General features: G+C 37.2%; 1 protein-coding gene across 1 annotated transcript in view; it reads left to right on the plus strand.

The window, feature by feature from the left end:
- GAP43 (growth associated protein 43) overlaps positions 1 to 20,662 on the plus strand; it is a 117,738-nt gene extending 97,076 nt beyond the window's left edge. Inside the window, exon 3 of the mRNA XM_066347135.1 lies at positions 20,436 to 20,662. Within this exon, the coding sequence (XP_066203232.1) occupies positions 20,436 to 20,524 (89 nt within the window). The 3' untranslated portion in view covers positions 20,525 to 20,662. The remainder of the gene's footprint in view (positions 1 to 20,435) is intronic.
- The last annotated feature ends 2,152 nt before the right edge of the window (positions 20,663 to 22,814 follow it).

A 22,814-nucleotide genomic window follows, 5' to 3' on the forward strand; every position in this document is an offset into this window, starting at 1 on the left:
TCTATAAGCGTCTTTAAGAGCCAGTAAAAGCATTTCAGGACGGGGCAGCTGATAGCACTGGGTTGATGTAGAATCTTTCCACCGTCTCTGTGCAATCAATGTCATTTTTCTTTTAAGAAGCTCAAGGGAATCAAATGTCCATGGGTATTACTAGATAGAAAACGTCAGAGTGGAACATAGGCAACTACAGTATCAGGCCTTAATAATGACACCTCAGATACGGAAACTCAAGTTTAATCTTTCGTATTTCTCTTGAGAAAGAAAAAAGCAGCCCTTGACAGCCAGGAGCTGGCCTGGCACTCACAGACAGGTCTCAGTTTTCCTCTTAATGTAAACAATTTCATAGAATGCCAACATCAGACTTTGTCTGATGGGTCAAGGCAAAACCAGAATAATCATGTCTGAACACAGACTAAGTATGGACATCGTCTAAACCATCAAATATCCAAGTATTTTCCTAATCTGACTAATATGAATGACACATGCCTTCTAGATAATATTTATTGAGATTCCCAATCATAAAATGGTCCCAACTTCATGACAGCATCTAATCCAGAGCAAAGCTCTGCTTCCTTGAATTCAAATCCCCTAGCAAAAGCCCCAAGTCTTTCTAATCCTCTGACACTGCAATGCCTTACGGCTCCCCATGGTGAATGTTCTCTCTAGCTACAACATGTCAACAGACCCCGTTTTGTTTAACTATAAGTGTGTTCCTATTAGTCTGTGGCTAGAATATGTTGACGTTTCATAGAATTTCATTCTATATTATAATTTATATTCGTTAACTTCAGTAAAATATCATTTTCTTATTTAACCCTACAACTTCTGAATATTTTCAATACTATCTTTATCCCCAAAATGATTACTATATTTCCTGTTATTCACTAATTCTCCTTATAAGATCTTGTAAAAATCTAACTTAGGAAACAGAATTAACTCTATATTCTTTTCCCTATATTTAGCATTTTCTTATTTTTGCTCGCAACAATTGGAGAAGATGGCCAGGCCCTGAGAAGAGTTTGAAAAGCTCTATATTTCTCTCTGGGACTCCTGTGACCTGAGTCAGTAGTGATTGCAAAGACATGCGGATCAAACAGATGGATGACATCAAACATTTCCAAGCAAAATGATAGTGACACTATGACAAAATAAAAGTGATTTAGTATACTTTCATTCAAATGACAATGAAAGCCATGTCCCTTGCTTCTGATTCAATGGTGTCAGAGAATTTGTTGAGGAAGCAACTATCTCCTCTCCCTTTCACATTATCATATTTTGGCTTTCAATAACTATTTTAGCTATTATCCACTACAAAAAAGTGTTTTTTTGTGGTTTTTTTTTTGTATTTTCCCAAAGTGAAAAGTGGGGGAGGGGGGTAGAGGGCAGACAGACAAACTCCTACATGTGCCCCACCGTGATCCACCCAGCATGCCCACCAGGGGGTGATGCTCTGCCCATCTGGGGTTATTCCTCCATTGCAGCTGGATCTATTCTAGCACCTGAGGCAGAGGCCATGAAGCCATCCTCAGTGCCCAGGACAACTTTGCTCCAATGGAACCTTGGCTGTGGGAGGAGAAAAGAGAGCTAGAGAGAAAGGAGAGGGAGAAAGGTGGAGAAGCAGATGAGTGCTTTTCCTGTGTGCCCTGGCCAGGAATTGAACTCAAGACTTGCACATGCTGGCTGACACTCTACCACTAAGCCAACAGGCCAGGGCCACAAAAAGTTTTTAAGAAGGCTACCTCGGAAGCAGAAAATGTATTATGCTTAGACTGCATTGGTTCAGACTTTAGTGTCTCCGCCACCCCCTTAAATGCCAGCCTGTTGTAGTGCCATCTATCCCTGTAGACCCCACCAATGGAGTCATTCACTCTCCCACTTTCAGGTTGAGTTTTATACATGGTTCTGGAGTTGACATCATTTTCATTCCCAGGCTGGGAAAATTTAAAGGGCCCTACACACAATTGGCTCACCATGAAGTCACCTTGAACCTAAACACCAGTAATTGGTCTCTTGTTTGAAACAGTTCCGCCGACTAGACTTCTGCTTGGTTTGCTTTGTCTAAGTCCCAGTCTCATTCATCTCATTCGTACTCTGGTCTCTCTGAGACTAAGGCCCTGCCTTATTCTCATCACCCTCCTAGAGATAAGAATCTTGTTCTCAGACACATAATTAGAGGACCTTGTTGCTGGCTGACAGATATCCCCACAGGTCCATAGTCTATCTATAGCGGCCTCTTTCTAGTTATTATGTTCCCTAGCCTCTAAAGCACATTGACTTCCCCTATTGGTGACCTCCTATTTGACTATTTTCCTTAAACATGTACTTCAGATATTGTGTTATCCTTACTCACTTGCACTTCCTTCCATTGCTTCCTGCGGGTTTCGTGCCCAAGTAATAGTAATCGTATGGTTAGTCTCAATTCTCTTTGAGTTTGGCAAAATTTTTATCAGGTGTATCAGTACAGTTTTTATTTTTATTTTGTCTTTCTGTTTCATGGCCTCAAGTAAAAAAAAAATGTTGTTAAGAAGGAAGAATCAACAGATACAGATAAGTGCTTATGGAGGGAGAGAATTTTAAACTTGGATCACTGAGAGAATTAGAAGGCCAATCTAGTTATATTTGTAGTAATAGTGATTATTGTGTGATGTCCAATATAGACAGAGATATAAGATTAAAGTGAGGAGTAGAGTCAAAGAGGTAGAAAAATATGGGAATTTCATGTATGTAAAGTGGGTAATCATTAAAGTTTTGTGATAAAGGAAATAATATACTTATAGTATTAACAATATGACAATGGTAATATAACTTAGCTGGTTACTTGATTATGGGGTCAAGATTGAAATCATTAAAGAGAATGAGTTTTCTGACACAGAATAGAACAGCTAGAAAACAGAAGAAATAAATCCAGAAATAGTCTTCACTGAAGTTAAGAAAAAACAAATATTTTAAGAAGATGTCAAAAACAAAATGTACCAGTGATTAAGGAGATGATCTTGTGCAGGTTGTTGTAATAAGGACGCCAGCTCCCAAATGTCTTGGTGGGGTCATTTTCCTTTAGACTTTTATAGGGAGGAGTAGACAAGTTACAAGTGGGGTGATTTACATCTGGGATTGTTCTGCATTCAGGAGAAGTCTAGATAGTTAGCTGATCAGGATTTACTTATGTCTGTGTCTGACTTGTTTCAAAGGAACAAAAATTTCTAATCTCAGTTACTCACTCATGAATCAAAGGATGGATTTTGAAGGATCCTTGTCTGGCTTTGTCAGAAGGTTCAGGCAAAGAGGGAAAAATATGTGTTTGGCCTTGTTACAGGTAAACAAGGGAGTCACCCTGACTCTTCTGGGAGTCATGTGAAAAAGTGTACAGCAAATCATATGGATAAGGATATTTTGCAGTAAGACATTTTCTAAACTCTAGAAAGTGATGAGACTTCAGAAAAAAATACTTGGGGGAATTTCTGTCACTTTTCTGAGGCATAGAGCCATCAGTAAAGATCAACGCTGTCAAAAGGAGTAGTAAAAAAAAAAAAGATCAAGAACAATGGTAAATAAGAAAGGGCCTTACAGTTTGAAATATAATGATTTGTGTGTGTGTGTGTAAGTTTGTGGAGAACACTGTTAGAAAAATGATAGTCAACTGACAAAGAAACCAAAAATGGTAAGATGAAGAAAAGATGGCATAATTTCAATTTATTCTTTCATGAAGTGTGTTGACTGAAAAGGAAAAGTACAGGCTTGTAAACTTTTTAAAGAAAGAGGCAGTCTGGCCCTGGATGAATAGTTCAGTTAGTTGGAGCATTGTCCTGATACTTCAAGATTGTGCAGTTTTGATCCCTTGTCAGGGCACATGCAAGGAGCAACCAATGAATGCATAAGTTCTGTAAGTAGAATAACAAATCAATGTTTTTCTTCCTCTCTCTCTCTCTCTCTCTCTCTCTCTCAAATCAATTAAAAAGAAAGAAAGAGAGAGAGGAAGGAAGGAAGGAAGGAAGGGAGGAAGGAAGGAAGGGAGGGAGGGAGGGAGGAAAAAGAAAAGAAAAGAAAAAAGAAAGGAAAAGAAAAGTTGTCTTTTCCTTTTTGAACTGTCTTTACAAAAGAAAATACATTGAGGACATATTTTGTTTTGTGTTATTCCAGAAGAAAGAATTCTATACCAGCTTATGGGAAGTAGATTTTGGCTGAATATCGGGAGAATTTTATAGTGAAGAGTTGGAATAACTTGTTGAGACAGAGGCTGTGCATCAGCTAGGGGTATTCTCGGGGACAGCGGTACTAGGTGAGGCACTGCTGGGGGGCCTTCCAAGGGCCTTTCTACTCCAGATTTTCTGTATGTAATCTGATGGCTTTTAAAAATAGGTTTTGAAAAAGGAAGATAGTAGGAGGCAGATTCTAAGCATAGAGTGTAACTTAGAAAATGGCTTTGTTGGTGAAAAAACATTGGGTGGAGAAAGGAGAGAAAGACTTCAGTGTAATGTTTTTTCAAATGTCAGTATTGTATGATGGGCAAATAGATTAGATTCTTGAGTTCTATTTCAGATAAGCTATGGACTCACCATGAGGCTTTATTCTTTAAATGCTTATTGTCCCAATGTCCCCAAATAGCCAAAGCTATTACATTCATTTCCACTAAATATAGTAAAGAGCTTTGACTAAAAAGAGAAAAATCAGTACAAATAAAAATATTACCTTTTGATGTAGTTCTGGTTGTTTTCCAGTAAGTGCTATTGATTTTTAAAGCAAATTTTCACTCCCAGGCAATGCCATAATTTGACAGGCCCCAGGAACTCAAAATTTACAATGATTGCAAAATGAATTGTCGCAGTAAGAATTGGAGATTGCATTTATTTACCTACGTGCAAGCATGTAGCACAGACACCTTTTATATGGCTTGCTTCTTACACTAGTTTAGTTTTAATTATTTTCAAAATTGAGTTAAACCTTCTCAGATGTTTTTTTAACACTCTGCTTTCATTGGGAAGTGGAGGAAGTGGAGGAAGTGGTAGATGGGGAAATGACATGCACTTTTATTTCCTCTTCATCACGACACAGTCCTGATCTCATGGATTCCTAAATATGACAGCGTTTGTAGTAATTTTCATTACTTCTGAACCTTCATAAGTAATGACTCTTCAGTCATTTAGTTTATAAAACCTATCATAGCCCTGACCAGATAGTTCGGTTGGTTAGTTAGAGCATCGTCCCAAAGCTCAGAGGTTGCCGGTTTGATCCCTGGTCAGGGCATGTACAGGAACAGATCTATGTTCCCCCTCCCTCTCTCACTCTCTCCCTCTTCCTCTCTCACTAAAATCAATGAATAAAAATTTTAGACAATTTAAAAAATAAAACCTACCATAACTGATAATGACTGCTGGGTCTAAGTTACAGTTTTAGAGGTCTCCATTTCTTTTCCTCTCTGCATATAAAATCCCCTTTACCTCTTACAATCTGTACTTAGTATGTTGAAGTCTGATACAACAGTAATCTCCAGACCTGGTTCTCCAAGCCTCCAGAGGGTCTAAAATTACTGCTGGTAGTCCTTAAAACAAAACTATATTGAGCTTACCCTCTTTTTCACAAAGAAGAAAATAAACGGAGGTAGAGAGAAAGAGGGGAGGAAGGGAGGTAAAGGAGAGATAAAAAAGGGGAGGGAGGGAGGACAGTAAAGAGGTAAGGAAAGAAGGGAGAGGGAAAAAGAGGAAGGGAGAGAAGCATAGATTTATGGTACATTTAGGACTACTGGAAAGAAAGGTGAATTAAAATGGAGCAGTAGAATCCATTTATAAAAAAAATCCACTTACTGTACCAGTATCCCCCAAAGTTGTGAAAGGTATTATAGTATTTTGGGAAGATTCACTGAATTCTAATTAGCTGTGTGGCTTTGGGCAAAACTCTCCATCTGCATATTCTCAGAAAGAATAAGGGGCTGAGATCAGGTGATCACTAAGATCTCCTTCAGCTTCCACTACTGTGTAATTTTACACACAATTACAAGCTGACTCTATGACAATACCTCCAGATTTTTTATTTTTGTCCTGAATTATGTGGCTTATCTATTTGCAATGATAAAATTAGCAAGACAACTGCCAAATCTTGTGTGTTTTTTGTGTGTTTTTTTTGTTTGTTTTGTTTTTGTGGTGTGTAGATACAGCCATAACAGAAAATTAAACAATGAAGATAAAAAATTGTCTAGCTTATTGTAAATACTACCCAAACACATCACGGCAAGTCACAGCAAGACTTGAGCTGAATATGACTCACAAATATAGTAATTTTATTTTAAAATTCAAATGTTATCCCAACAACCAATATTCATAGGGAAGAAAAAACTTTAGGCAGGGGATTGCTATTGGACCCTTACAGAATTAGAACTATGTCCAGTTTTGGTTTCTGTATTTTAACCTGGGAGTCGGAGAAATCATTTAACCACATATCAGAATGTAAGATCTGAAAAGCTAGATCTGCTTTTGCTTTTAAAGACAAATATTGAAAATAAAAACCTTGTAAGAAGGTCTATTAACTCAATATCTGTTTAAAAATTATAAATAATTAGTTGAATTTTTAAATAAAAACCACTATAACCTAGATTGTTCATTAGCTTTCTCAAGGTGTAACAGATACAAACTACTATACTTTTGTAATGAATTACTAGATGTAAGATCTAGGGTGACTCATTGTTAAAAACAATGAGAATAATAGAAATAACTAAGGAAAACAAACTTGAAATGGCTAGTAAAATAGCTAAGCAGCCTGTTTCAATAAATGAAAAAATGCTAGAAATAAAAGCTTATAGACTAGGTTCAATGAAAAATGACAAACATGATTAACCTGTTTGATTTTTCTTTATTTTCTAAGTACGGACCTAAACAATTAACATCAAATAGCAGAAGTCTGACTTTTTGAAAATTATTAATTTCCTCCCAAACACAGCAGGAAGAATTAGAGATAATCCTTAAGTGGGGGTGAGGAATTCTGTTTTAACATGATTCCCCAAAATGTATATTTCTATGCCTGAAATTCTTTTAAGAAAATAGTCTTTTCTACTCTACCTTTTCTCTCTTTATTCTTCAAAATCTTCTGGAATTCCTTGCTTCTGAAACCCAGAAGAGAGAATTGTTCATAGGTAGAAAGAATAATCCCATCAGAACAGTTGGCTACACAGCCTCCCAACATACGCCCTGTCCCCAGATGACTGCAAGGTTTCTTGGAAATGAAAAGGTCTTTCTCATCATGAAGTTGAAAATCGTTCCTGTAGCTGATTATTTTCCTGAAAGTTAATGGACAAAATGTTTCGTATCTTTTTCAAGTTTTGAATTTGATAATGATTATAGAATAAGAATTTTTTTCTTAAAATTGGTTATGCTATCTTAAGCCTAGAGATTTGCCATTCCCCTCTGTAACTTCCCTACTGGATACAAGATTTACTACACATCTAGCGGCAGGGGGTGACTTGGTTCTTGTTTGTTCAGGATATAAACTTTAGCTACACAATTTAGAGATTCATATGGAGATAAGGCTGAGGATAGGTTGTTTCCATTTGAAATCAACTGGCTGCTTTTCTTTAGGTAGGAAATAGCAGAGACGTTCCTGCCTTTTGAGACATTACTGTTGAGCAGCCTTGATTCCCACATCCCAGAATCATGCCCCTCAAGTCTGATCAATAGTCATTTCTTCCCTTGAGATAATTTCTGGGCCTTGGCCCCTGATATCAAAGCCTTTTTTCAAAAAGAATTTTTTTCATACTACAAGGCAAAACTTCATAAGTCACAGACTTTTCTTTCTCTTTCTTTGGATATGTGAAGACAGTTTTTCTTTGACTATGAGCTAAGTTTGGATAAGTGTGAATGTGGAGAGAGGAGAAGATAACTCTCATTCATTAGGCATGTAGGAGAGCAAGGTAGTGACATTGCACTAGGTTCTTTAGTCTCTCTTTTAATGCTCATCACAAATCTCTAAGGTAGAAATTATTCCCACTTTACTTATGAAGAAATAGGGAAATGGGGAAGATATATATTGAATACTTTTATGTGATGCTCCTTAGCACAATGATTGGCACATAATAAACATTAAACCAATGTTAGTTCCTTTCAGTCATTTAATAATGATAGTCAGCACTTACTGAGCATTTACTGAAACACACCATTCATTATTAAGTACTTTAAATAATTAACACATTTAAATCTCATAACAAGCCCAGGAGGCAAGGGACCAATATTATCACCAATTATAGATAAGGAAAATCAGACAGTAAGAGGTTAAATAACTTAATCAAAATCATGGTAAATGTGAGAGATAGAACTTAAGTATAAATAGTCTGGCTCTAGAACCAGCTCTCTCTCTCTCTCTCTCTCTCTCTCTCTCTTTCTTTTTCCATTTTGACAGAAATAGAGAGGGACAGATAGGGACAAATAGATAGGAAGGGAGAGAGATGAGAAGTATCAATTCTTTGTTGAAACACCTTAGTTGTTCATTGTAAAGCCAGTAGTCACGGCCACCATCATAGCTGCCTGGCCCGTGCAAGTTCAGTTTTGATTTGGACCGATGGTAATGAAGCAATGGAACCAAAAACTGGTGATCCATTTTCCTTTATTCTAGACTCACACTCGGCAAGTGAGTAAAAACAAACACACTGGGCTCCAACACCCACTCATTCAGTGCTCACAAAGCTACTGACTCATCCAAGTTTTCCCAGAATCAAAGACTTCCACCTCACTAGTCTTAATCACCTCTGTTCCTCATCTCCTTCTCCTCCATTAACTTGCTTCTCCTTACCCCATTCCACCATTTTGGCTGCCTCTTCAACGTGGTTTCCTGCCCTGCTCCAGCCTGGGCTCCTCCTCCCTACAAGAACATGGCCACTCTCCCCAAAATGGCCTCCTAGCTCCTCCTTTTAAAACCTTTTGGCGTGAAAGCCCCTCCCCCAGCATGAAAGGCAATCAGCTGCCCCACGTGGGCAGCAGCCATCTTTAACAAAGTGAGCATAATATATCTTATCTGCCCAACATTCATCAATTGCTTTCTCATATGAACCTTGATTGGGGGACTACAGCAGAGTGAGTGACCCCTTGCTTAAGCCAGTGACCTTGGGCTCAAGCCAGTGACCTTGGGCTTTAAGACAGAGACCTTTGGGCTCAAGCCAGTGACTATGGGTTCATGTCTATGATCCTTCACTCAAGCCAGCAACCCCACGCTCAAGCCGGGGACCTCAGGGCTTTGAACCTGGGTCCTCTGTGTTCCAGTCCAATGCTCTATCCACTGCACCCCTGTGTGGTCAGGCTAGAACTATCTGTCTTAACTATGACTCGTGTCATGTAAAAGTTGTTATTCTTATAGTAGTTATCTATTTTTTTACATTTGGATTTTACATCTATGAATAATTTGTTATAAAATTAGAAGATATAAAGTTAAAATTAGCAAAAAATGGAAGATAATGTTTTCCATGACAAATAAGAATAATATTAGGGTGTTATTTTTTATAATTCAATATTTTGAAATTCCAAAAAAACCTCTGCAATTTAATCATGGTAACATTAAAGGGCCACACTTTTTCTGCCTGAGGTAATTGAGGTTTTAGCTACATGTCACAAAGCATTCTTAGGATTTTATCTTTTTGCATTTATTTCTACAAATATTGAATTTTTATCATGTGATAAGTATGACACTAGGAGTTGGGGGTAATATAAATTCATTGATTCATTAAAAAATATATGTAGACCCTAGCCAGTTAGCTCAGTTGCTTAGAGTGTTGTACCAAATGCCAAGGTTGCAGGTTTGATCCCCAGTCAGGGCACATATGGAAAGCAACCAATGAACACAACTAGGTGAAACAACAAATGAATGCTTCTCTCTATCTCTCTCTCTCTTGCACTCTCTCTCTCCCTCCCTTCATCTCTTTAAAAAAAATAAATTTAAAAATATATATTTGTATATATTTGCTAGGCACTTCTCTAGGCATTTGGGACTTAATAAACAAAACTAAAAATGCCATTTTAGTTGGAATTTAAATGCCAACAAATATTTTTTCCTTTGAGAAGTTAATTCTCAGTCAAGAAGACTAGAAGCAATACCACAAGCTAATGTATAATGTAAGGATGTAATTTCCATATAACTAACGAGCAAGAAGTGATTGATTCTGCCTTGGATAGGTTTCGAGGTGTGGAAAGAACATTTAAGGGATGATGAAGCAGCACTTGCTAGATGCATTGACTAGGGTCAGTTGACTAGCCTGCCTTCTAACCCCAGTCCTTAATTTTTGATTAAAAGAATAACTTTGGTCCCATTCTCTGGAATCAGACTCTGAGAACGGAATCTTTTGCTAATACTTTATTGGTGGAAATTCATTAGTGAGCGAGGAAAGAGGAGAGGTCAGTAAAGTAGATTGGTAAGAAGTGGCTTCAGGAAAAGTGAGTCTCAGCCTGATCCCACAGAGAGCTCTTAAGCACAAATTGTACCACAGAGATTGTTTTGCCCAAAAGCAAGGGCTCTGGGGTCCAGGGTGAAAAAAGGGTCATGATCTCAGATTGAGGTGGTTCACACATCCCCTATCCAAGGGGCAGGTGTGGGCATTGGCAGCCAACACCTCCAGCTGCTAGGAATGGTGATGCATGGGCTTTGGTAGCCCATTTATAAAATCTGAAATAGTCATTTTTTTTTTTTTACTTCATTTACTAAAAAAAAAAAATCTTAAAATGTGAGTAATTTAAATATAGCAAAGTAGAAAAGGGGACACTGTTATTCAGGGGTCCTGACTGAAATTAGTTCTTGAACACAGACATGACTATCTTTTCATTCTGATTAAAGGGAACCTCTTCCATTTTGAGTTAGAGTCCACATTGTATCATCCTGGCACAATTTCATACACCTGCTCCCTTTTATTTGTCCAATGAGAATGTTTTGCAGTTTTTAAATGACATTAGGTGATGACTACACTTTTCAGTTCTCCTTAGACTCCACCACTGGTTTTACGCATGGCCAGGTTATCACATTAATGTTATTGTCTGCCTGGCTCCTTTGATAATTGAGTTTGTAAAAGATAGAGAGATGCAACTAAAATTTTCTCCTGGGTAGGATACTCCTCACCTGGGATACTATAAAGTGAAAAGTGGAAATAGAGTTTTACTCCTGTCAGATAGAATTTTAGACTTTTAAATATATACATACAATTTTACAGAAAAAAGCAAAACAAACTTAATTGCTAAGCTGAAATGTTTCTGATCATTGGTATTGGCAACATTCAATATTGCAGCATTATTTCTCTATCCCCAACATCACCCTCCCATATGTGCCCGACCGGGATCCACCCAGCATGTCCATCAGGGGGCGATTCTCTGCCCATCTGGGGTGTTGCTCTGTTGTGGCTGGATCCATTCTAGCACCTGAGGCAGAGGCCATGGTGCCAGCCTCAGCGCCTGGGCCAACTTTGCTCCAATGGAGCCTTGGCTGTGGAAGGGAAAGAGAGAGATAAAGAGAAAGAAGACGGGGAAGGGTGGAGAAGCAGATGAGCGCTTCTCCTGTGTGCCCTGACTAGGAATTGAACCCGGGACTTCCACATGCAAGGCCGATGCTTTACTATTGAGCCAATTGGCCAGAGCCCAAATTATAATTTTTTATCTTTCTTTAGATTTCTCGTGGATAAACAATGTTGAACACTAATTTTGATGACTTGCAAACATTTTGTATAGAGAATGTTAAAGAAGTTTTTAAGGCCAATTAAACTGTACCTTCTTTGAGTTTTGTTTTATTTGTTTATTTATTTATTTATTTTGATAACTCTTGGTCTTTTCCTCTTTCAGAAAAAACACAAACTTTTGTTCTATAGGTTAGAAATCCTAGATTATTTTCCAACATCTGTAACAGATTAACTCTGATTAATAAATCACTTGTATTCTTATTTTTTTATCAGAGTTAGAGAATTTACAGGGACATTCTAGAGTAGAAGTTGTCTTAATCATTTATTGAGAAAGAAGATACTTTTCCCTTTGGGAAATAGGTTTTTTTCTTCCTGGAATAAAAATTTAAAATTTGATGTGTTATTGTTTTTTAACCCAAATCCCACAAGTTGGATTAAAATCTCAACATACAGCAGTCTTACTTTAAATTTTATACAATTCTTTCAAATACCTTTCTTCCACTTCCAAGCAACCTTCAGTAAGGTGAGACAAGCATTATAATCCACTTTTTTTTTTTTTTGTAGATTAGGAGTCCAAGTCAAGGAAAGGAAAGAACCTTCTCTGAGGTCATCTGACTAATTGGCTGCACAGTCAAGGCTAAATCATATCAGCTTGATCCTAGGCCATAACTTTTGAGAGAAGTAGTAGTATGTCTCAGATATCGCTGGGACCCTGCCATGCTGCCTCTGTGTTTTCTTCCTGGTTAAATTCTTGCTTAGTACTTTTTGAAATCCTAAAGTGAATAATGTTATAAGCAATAGGATTATACTCTCTTTCAAAGGCTCAAGAAGTAGGGTGGGTGGGACAGTAGGTGATGTGTGCAGCGTTCAATTAACATCATGTGCTATATATACACGCTCAGTGCTTTGAAAGGAACTTGGAATGTAAAATATGATCATGAAAAACATAAAATGTGGATCGCACTGACTACCAAAAGCCCTGATCAGACTCCAGAGCAGCATCTGGTACACAGCTCCAGGGGAGACCATGTAAGTACCATGTGTGAGTTAGCTGCAGAATGTATCTTTTTTTTATTACTTTCCTTCAAGCCTTTGAGATGATGATAGTTAATATTCAAGAAAGATGAAAATTAAAAAAAGAAAGGGAGAAAACACCCCAGCCCAGTAGTGACTGTAGAGTAACTGTGGGCATGGCCCCAGGATGATAGCAGCTTTTATTTAACCAATGTTGACAAGGCTGGGGAGAGCTGGGAAGGTCCCAAGAGGTAATGTTTTACTCGGAAAGCCACTCAACCTAATTTCAGTAATGTAGGGCTGTGGAGGGGCCTGGACCAGAGCCAGCAAACAGGGCCATTAGAGCTCAGTGTAGGCGATGGCAGCTGGGAACACCGCCATCACTCCAGCAGCATTGCAGCCGGCTGCCTGGCTGACGCACAAGCAGCCACTACTGCATATGCTCCTGGTATTCACTCACCAACAGAATGTGCGGACGTGCTATTCTCACCCTTTCGAGGAAATGAATGGAATGCATGAAGGCAAGAACTGCTCCAAGACTCTATTTCAGCAAGAATCAGAGAGCAGTGTGGTGTACATTTTCAAAGACAACTATGAAAGCATCTATGGGTCTCCGTATCCTTTTAAGGCTACCACCACACTGTTTCAAAGGGGCATAGAAATGGCTTCCATTTTTATTGCTGCTTAATGTGGTCTTGATCTTTCTTTTCCTTTTTCTTTCTTTCTTTCTTTTTTTTTTAGGAATAGTAGTTGTAGATCCAGAATGTGAAAACTACTAAAATTTCTCCTATTTCAGAAATTAGGAGATTCATTCAAGGTACTCAATTTTGCATATCCAGATGTGGCCTGGGAGATATTATACTCCTTTAGTCTGAGTTCTTACATAGCTACTATATTTTTTCCTTTACCACTCCTTTTCCAACAAGCAATACACAGGACAGTAATTACTATCATATAAATTCCAAGAAGGTAGAGATCTTTGCTTGGTGTTTTCATTCCTGTATCCCTGCTGCTATGTTTTCAGTATGTAGAACTGGCACATAGTAACTATTGCCCAGAACAGTTCACTGAAGGAATTTACAGTTTTCTTCTCTTTTGAAGCATCATTCAGCCCTGGCCGAGTAGCTCAGTTAGAGTAGGGGTCGGGAACCTATGGCTCGTGAGCCAGATGTGGCCTTTTTGATGGCTGCATCTGGCTCGCAGACAAATCTTTAATAAAAAAATAATAACATAAAAAATATAAAACATTCTCATGTATTACAATCCATTCATTTCCTACCACTCATATTCATGGTTGCGGGTGGCTAGAGCCAATCACATCTGTCCTCCGGGACAACACCAAATTTTTATTGGATAATGCATAACGTACATGAGTCGTTGTATGGCTCTCACGGAATTACATTTTAAAATATGTGGTGTTCATGGCTCTCTCAGCCAAAGAGTTTCCTGACCCCTGGGTTAGAGCGTCCTCCCAACATGCCAAGATTGTGGGTTCCATCCCCTGTCAGGGCCTGTACAAGAATCAGCCAATGAGGGCACGAGTTTAGTGAAACAACAAATCAATGTTCCTCTCTCTCTCTGCCTGTCTGCCTTCCTTTCTCTCTAAAAAATCAATACAAAAATTTTAAAAAGAATATATGATTTAAACTATTTATGAGGTTTACTCTCTCTTTTTAAGTTAACATAGAAAATTATCAAAAACATGGAGACTACTAGAGAACATGGCAATTTCTAAGAGGTCTTTGGACCTTGAAAAGGTGATGTTTTTATTAAGGTTAAAATGTAAAGACCAGAGAAAGCTCTTTACTAGAGCTATAACATCATCTGCAAAAATGGACAGAATGTAATTTCTGAGAATTTAAGTATTAATATAAATAATTACAAAATTTGCCCAATTTTATTTTTTTAAAAAAACAAAAATTTTTTCTCTTTTAGATCAAACCGCTAAAATGCATCATCATTTTTTTTTCTTGGACATATTTTGTCTCATAATAAAACTAGATCTGAGGGTCGATTTCTCTTGGTAAAGACTGATTTGGAGAGAGAAACCATCACTAGATAGAATATTAATGACTCTTAGTGAGATCTATTCACTTAAAATGATAGATAAATTTATAGATAGGTAAGTAGGTAGGTAGGTAGGTAGGTAGGTAGGTAGATAGATAGATAGATAGATAGATAGATAGATAGATAGATAGAAAGATATCCTGTGGTTAACTTAATCTTACTCTTTTCCTGTAATGTTTCAACCAAAATTACAGTAGTATTATTAGATGAACATCTAATTGAACTTCATTAGCATTAGGTTTTTATGTTTAATATAAATAAAAGTATACTCAGAGCTGTCATATTAGCAACTCCAGGCTTTACTCATTTGTCCACTCACTTGTTCTATGCCACTTGGTATTGAAAATGTCATGTAATCTTTAACTCTACAGCCTCTTCTTAAGCAATAACTATCTCAGAGGGAGGTTGATCCTTTAGATGGGGAATGTGGTTAATTACTCTAATTGGATCATGATAACTGGAGTGACCAGCTGGCCTCAACCATTCATTTATCTTTGCCACTCATCACGATGATCAAAGTTTTTGCACAAAATATTGATACTAAAGACTTCATATTAACTCATCTTGAACAAATACAAAGTATGTAATTAGTGCCAAAAAGTACCAAGACAAGATTTCACATTATTCATGACTAAACACACCCTGGGCAGATAGCTGGATTGATTAGAGCATCATCCCAATATGCAAAGGTTACTGGTTCAATCCCTGGTCAGAGCACATACAGAAACAGATTAATGCTTCTGTCACTCTCTCTCTCTCTCCTTTCCTCTCTCTCTAAAAAACAGAAACAAACAAACAAACAAAAAAACCGAATCAGAGTTCTTTCTTCCATTCTAAACTGCTTTTACCAAGACTCGTTTTTAGACTTTGACGGCCCCCAGTTTACATACCAGTGGACTCTGCTCTAGCTCCTGCTCTGGGAACACCCACTTTTCTTGAGCAAAGTTAAGGGCAGGGAAAGCAATGCAAACTATAAGCGAGCAAACATATACATCATATTTACAAACTTATTTGACCAATACTGCGCCTGGACTTTCATTTCCTCATCTGTGAAATGAAGCTATCTATTCATTCTTGCATTCGACAAATATCCACTGAGAGCCTTCCCTGCACTAGGTTCTGGGCTGGATATGGTGGGGATGGGGGAGCTAGTTGAGTAAATTAGATATTGTTTTACCCTTGAAGAATTATGGTTTAATGACTAGTTGATCTTAAAGGTCTCTCTCACTGTTGACATTCTATGGTTATAGATGTCACTGTTTATTAAAAGTATATTTTGAAAGGCTTAAATAAGAGAAAGATATTTGTTGTGTTTTTTACACTGCTTCTCAATATCCAGAAGAATGTCTGGCACATTGCAGATGCTCAATAACAATTTATGGAACAAATAAATAAGCAAATATATTTCAAATACATTGAAGCATTTGAGGAGAGAATAGGTAAATATTGAAGCTCTTATATTAGAAAATAACAGATTTCTGTCCTGTCACAATTAACAGATGCATATCAAGTTTCACCTTTTCTCCTAGGCCCAGACCAAGGATGACAATAGAAAGTGAGGAAACTAGGGAGCATTTAACCTGATTTCATAACAAAAGAGGAGAGAAAGTATGGCTGTTGTTTCTCAAAGTTACCTGGATCTTTGTTCTTTTGTCTTCCTCTCTTGAATTCTGTTCCCTTTATTCCACAAATATAAAATTCTTTCACCTTATTCAACCTACTTCCACGTTTTCTTTTGAATGTTTTAATCTCCCTCAAGTCACACATAATAGTTCCAAAATTTTTATTTTAGGAAGTGTTATCTTGCTCCTGCAGTTAATCCTATTTGTGTCTAAAGAGCTTAAATCAACATTCTGTTCTTTTATAGTTTGAAGCGGGCACTAAATACATCAGGTCTTTTTAGAGCTGCTAAGGATTGTAAACCACCCTGGGCATACCTGTAGTATTCAAAGATTTAGGCAAGGCTGGGGAACTGCATAAATTCTCTAAAAAGATTTCAAATTGCTATAGAAGAACCTAACTAAAATAAACATGGAAGCCTTCTGAAAGAGAATTAAATGATACATTAGCATACTAAATTTCTGTAATCCATGAGGAACACTGCTGGTACATAAAGTATTATGCTGATCAGAAATTAGTTTCATCCAAAACTGTTTGCTGGGAAATATGATTGGTATGCTGGTTCTTTAAGAGTTAATAATGGTTATTTTGGAAGGCTATGGCCTTACAGAAATCTTTATGAGTAATAAGGTAGCCTTACTAAAATGACTACACTTTGGGAATAACATACAATCAGTTACAAAACCTCCCAAATAAATAAGACTTAAAAACTTTGGTCAAAACTAAGTCATAAAATAAAATTTTTCATAATAGCTGCTACCTCATTTACAAAACTGGCTTCACTTGATTCTAAAAAGAATTTTATCTATTTCTGCTATATACAGTCTCTGCTAATGAAGAGAATTTTTAAAAATGTAGCTGGATACCATTGCAAAGAAAAAATTCCAAAAATATATAATATTTAACAACATGGTCTTATTTGGCTATAAAAGTTCAGCTTTATATGAATGTAAATATATAGCTGACTGACATGAAGAGACATATATTTTTATAAGCTCTTCTAATAGTCTTCTAAAAGGACCTTATTTCTGGCACTACATCACACTAAAAATAAAATTGCACAGCAAAGGAAACCATCAACAAAGTGAAAAGACAACATACTGAATGGAAGAAATTGTTTGCCAATAATACATCCAATAAGTGGTTAGTATCCAAAATTTATAAAGAACTCACTCAACTTAACACCAAACATACAAACAAACAATTCAATTGAAAAGTGGGAAGAGAACTTGAAGACACTTCTCCAAAGAGGATATACAGATAGCAAATAGACATATGAAAAGATGCTTAACTAATTATCATAAAAATACAAATTGAAACCACAATGAATGAAATCATATAATTCTTAGCTTTTCCTGACTGACTTATTTTGCTTAGCATAGTAACGTACTCAAGATCCATCCCTATTGTCACAAATGGCAGTATTCCATCTTTTCTTATGGCTGAATAGTATTCCATTGTATACATGATTTTATTTATATGTGAGATATGAAAGTGAGACTCACTGACATAGACAATAGTATGGTGGTTACCAGAGGGAGGAGGGTAAAGAGGGTGCAGAAGTAAAGGGGGCCAAATATGCGGTGATGGAAGATGGTCTGACTTTGGGTGGTGGGCACACAATGTAATGTACAGACCAGATACCATAAGAACGTACACCTGAAACTTATGTGATCCTATCAACCAATGTCACCCCATTAAATTTAATTAAAAAACAAAATGAGCTATCACCTCACACCTATCAGAGTGACTATCATTAATAAATTAACAGACAACAGACAATGCAACACTACTAATCATAAAAGAGAATAAAATGAAAGATACATGCCACATGATTTTACTCATATGTGGAACCTAAAGAACAAAATAAACAAATAAACAAAATTGAAACAGAGGCATAGATACAGAGATCAGATTAATGGTTGCCAGAGGCCAGGGAGATTAAAAGGCTGAGAGGAAAAGGTGAAAGCATCAAAAAGTATGGATTGGTAGTTACAATATAAATATGAGGATATGAAGAGAGTATACTCAGTAATATTGTAATGACTATGTGTGGTGCCAGGTGGGCACTAGAAATACTGGGGGAAACACTTGTAAAGTAGATGATACTCTAACCACTATGCTGGACATCTGAAACAATACAAATACTCTGGAATGTGAACTGTAACTGAAAAATAAAATTAAAAAATAAACACAAGAAGACTAAAATAAATAACTCCCATTACTCTAGTCTCAACATCTTTCAATTCATAGGCATTCTTGCTTAAAAAGTTGACCCTTGGCTGGCATCTAGGAAGTGGGATTTTTGAGGAGGTTCTCACCATTCCCTAACTAAGGGAACTTGTGCTAAACTGTCTAAACCAGTGGTCAACCTGGTCCCTACTGCCTACTAGTGGGCATTCCAGCTTTCATGGTGGGCAGTAGTGGAGCAACCAAAGTATAAATAAAAAGATAGATTTAACTATAGTAAGTTATTTTTTCTGCCAAACTTAGCGAAAATCCAACATAAAGTACTTGGAAAGTAATTATTATTATATACTTTAACTTGCTGTAACTCTGCTTTATAAATTTTATAAAGTAAAGTTACTTCCCTACTTTATATTGATAAATCACCATGACTGTGGAACCGGTGGGCGGTTAGAAAATTTTACTACTAACAGAGATACAAAAGTGGGCAGTAGGTATAAAAAGGTTGACTACCCCTGGTCTAAACGATGCAACAATGTGGTTTACGCTGGACGTCTGGGAGTCTGGATTTGGTAACTGCTAGGTAGTAGATGCCCACCTGACCAGCCCTTAAAAACTCTAGATTTGTAAATTCAGGTGAGTTGCCTTAGAAACTGACATCTCACACACAAGTCACTGTTCACTGCTAGAGGAATTACGCACATTCTATCCTCTGACTATGTATGCTTGTGCCTGGTTTCCTCAGAACTTCACCCAGCTCATCTCTCCCTTTGCTGATTTTGCTTTGTGTCCTTTCACTGTAATAAATCACACCTATGAATAGGACTGTACATTGAACCTTGCGAGTCCTCCTAGCAAATCCTTGAACTGGGGGTGGTCTTGGGGATTCCCAAAACAAGAAGTTTAGGTTAGTAATACAGGTAATTTCAGAGAAAATGAATTCTCTTTCCGCTAGCTGGCATATTAGTAAACAGTCTTGTAGCATGAAATCAATTGAGTTCTACATGGAAACCAGAAGGAAGACATATATGTAAAGTCTCCTGCTTCCTGAGGAAAAAAGAAAAGTGATATTTTAAAGACAGAAAGAACACTTGCCTTATGAATATTCATTTGGGGTGTTTTTGGCTGAAAGAAACTATAAACTAGTATTGTGATTTAAAGAGATCAGTTATTTGTCTCACATACTAAAAACATGTCTGAGGAGAAAGTGTCCAGCTGTGGTAAGGTTACCCAGTGAGAGGTTTTTTTCTTATCTTTCTGCTCCACCATCCTTAGTATATACTTTTGGTCTTCACCATCACAAAATAGATGCTACATTGCCGGGTACTGTTTCATGCCTCAGTTATCAAGAATGGGGAGAGAATAAAAGACAAACACCTGGAGTCCTCCCCACAGAATTCTACGACTATCTAATTGGTCATCACTGTGTTACTTGGAAAACCCTTATTTTTAAGGGAGCTGGAAATTCAAGTAGTTTATCTTCCAGCATTTATAATACTAGAAATAAGGGGTGAGAGAGTTAGGATGGCTATTTAATGATTCACATAAAGTATCTGTCACAATTAGTCTCACACTAATGGAAAAAGAGATATGATTATTGTTGATTCCTAATGTTAAGAGCCTACATATGGATGATAAGGAGATTAAAGACCATGGTAATTCCTGTGTGGACTCCTTGATCCCAATACCATAGTTTTGTTCCTGAGCACTCCATATGTTTCTTTGGACAACCTTATGAAAATAAACTTTATTGAACTTGGAAATTATATTACTAAGATAGCGATCTCTTTTTATCTTAAAGCTCTTGTAAAATGGAATGAAAAAAAAAAGAAAAGAAATGCATTGCACTGTCATGAGAACAGATAAGACAAAATACTAATTCTTCTCCTGCTCCCCACCCCCATCTTGTTTTCTTTCTCAGAAGCTGTAGATGAAACCAAACCTAAGGAAAGTGCTCGGCATGATGAGGGTCAAGGAGAAGAACGCAAGGTGGACCAAGAACATGCCTGAACTCTAGGAAATGGCTTTCCACGTCCCCACCTTGCCCTCTCCTGGACCCTGTCTCTCCCCATCCTCTTCTCAGCTCCACTCTGAGGTTTCCCTTCCTGTCCTGCTCACGTCTGTGAGTCTGTCCTCTCCCACCCGCTACCCCTCTTTCTCTCTATGTGGCAAACATTAAAAAAAAAAAAAAAAAAAAGCAGGAAAGATCCCAAGTCAAACAGTGTGGCTTAAACATTTTTTGTTTCTTGGTGTTGTTATGGCGAGTTTTTGGTAATGATGATCCAATCATTTTGGGAAATTCTTGCACTGTATCCAAGTTTTTTGATCTGGTGCGTGTGACCCTGTGGGAGTCCACTTTCCTCTTTATCTATCTCTGTTCCAAGTGTGTGTGCAATGTTCCGTTCATCTGAGGAGTCCACAATATTGAGTGAATTCAAAATCATTTTTCTTTTCCTCCTTTCCAATTTGATGGAATGAACAAAAAAGAAAAAAATTCAAAAACCCGGTTTGTTTTGAAAATAAATAAAGCAAATGTGCCAATTAGCGTAACTTGCGGCTCTGAGGCTCCTTTTTCAATCTGAATATTAATAAATCATGAGAGTAATTGAACACCAATGGCTCTGTGTTTCTGTTGCACCTTCTCACTAGTTGTTTTCAGATCCCTCTGGGCTCTTACATTTTATCTTCTTTCTGGCATCCTAGTCTGACACCAACAACCCCCATAAAGAAAATACAGATGAAGCCTAAGGCTGTAGCCAGGACCAATGGCTTTGGTCTTTAATGGTTAATGGGATGATTGGGGGGCTGCATTAGTTTGCCAGGCTGCTGTAACAAAGTACCACAGACCGAGTGCTTTAAACAACAGAAATGAATTCCCTCACAGTTCTGGAGGCTTGCAGTCTGAAATCAAGGTGTTGGTAATGTTAGCTCCTTCTTCTGAACCCCTCTCTTTGGCATATAAATGTCCGTCTTCTCTACTTCTCTTCATTGTGTATGGCATTATTTCCGTCTAAACTTACCCTTTTTGTAAGGAAACCAGTCATATTTGATTAGAGTCTACCAAAATGACCTCACCTTAAATTTATTACCTCTGTCAAGACCCTGTCTCCAAATAAGATCATACTCAGAGGTACTGAGGGTTAGGATTTTAATATGTGAATTTGGGGAGGAGAGGCACAACTGAATTCATAACAGGCACTAAGACTTACTTTTACTAACATCATCTCAGAGTATTTTCATACCTCAGGATAAGTATCCAATGGAAGATTATTCTAAGTTTTGCTAAGTAAAATATTATAGAGATATGCATAACTCTTAGAAACCACCAGGCTTTTGTTTAGATGCTTAATTGTAATTAAAATATCGACACAGCCCATTCTGTATTTCTGCTTATTATTATCTTCTGTTGCACTTATCTTCACATGAGGCAGCTGCCAGATTCTTGATTAGTTATCATCATTGTTTCTTCTCATAGTGATAGTATATAAAGAAATGCTGTTCATTTAGCATATCCATACTTTTAAAATTTGCTTCCAGTTCTTGTTTTCTAAGTATCCTTCATTAGCAGATAAACAGTTCCCTTAAGAAACAAACATCTCCCTAAATCTTGAAGTATTTGATATTTTTTCCCCTCTAAACTTCCTAAATCAGTTTTGATGCCTATTCCTAACAACTCATATACTACCTGACATGAGTTCTCTCTCATACACAAGCATGGACAAATGAACCCCTATCAGCTATCTACACTCATCTGCATATAGAATTTCGTAGCAAGAAAATTGTTTCAAAATCTTCAAGTAATAAAGAGTATGGAACTAAGTGATCTTAAGAGGTACAACCTACACCTTGGTAATTACTCAGCTCTGTGTGGAGTTGGTGCCTTGCTTTGAAGAAAGCTAATGATGCATGAAGGATCAGTCCTCACTAGATCAAGGGATCATTTCTTGTCACTGACATTAAGTGGAGTTTTCAATGAAAGAAGGAACCATAAAGAAAAAGGGTCAGAAATCATCAATAATTTATTAAAATAATGTAAGAGTTTATAATTTATTCTGACTTGGTATGATTTCCAAGGAAGACTTTGGAGCAAGTATCTGGGACTCAATCTTCACCTGATTGAGGTCTCATCAAATGTGAGACAAGGTTTTAGAAAAGGTCATTCATGGAATTGAGCCATATGGGGGGTATATTGTTTTTGGAATTCTATTTTACCTCAAAGATTTTTTTGTAGAATAAATGATTTAATTTCCCCCCCAAAATTTATATATACTTGAAATCAACATTTCTATGACTTGGAATA

Source organism: Saccopteryx leptura, chromosome 8, assembly GCF_036850995.1.
Source record: "Saccopteryx leptura isolate mSacLep1 chromosome 8, mSacLep1_pri_phased_curated, whole genome shotgun sequence".
NCBI classification, from domain to species: domain Eukaryota; kingdom Metazoa; phylum Chordata; class Mammalia; order Chiroptera; family Emballonuridae; genus Saccopteryx; species Saccopteryx leptura.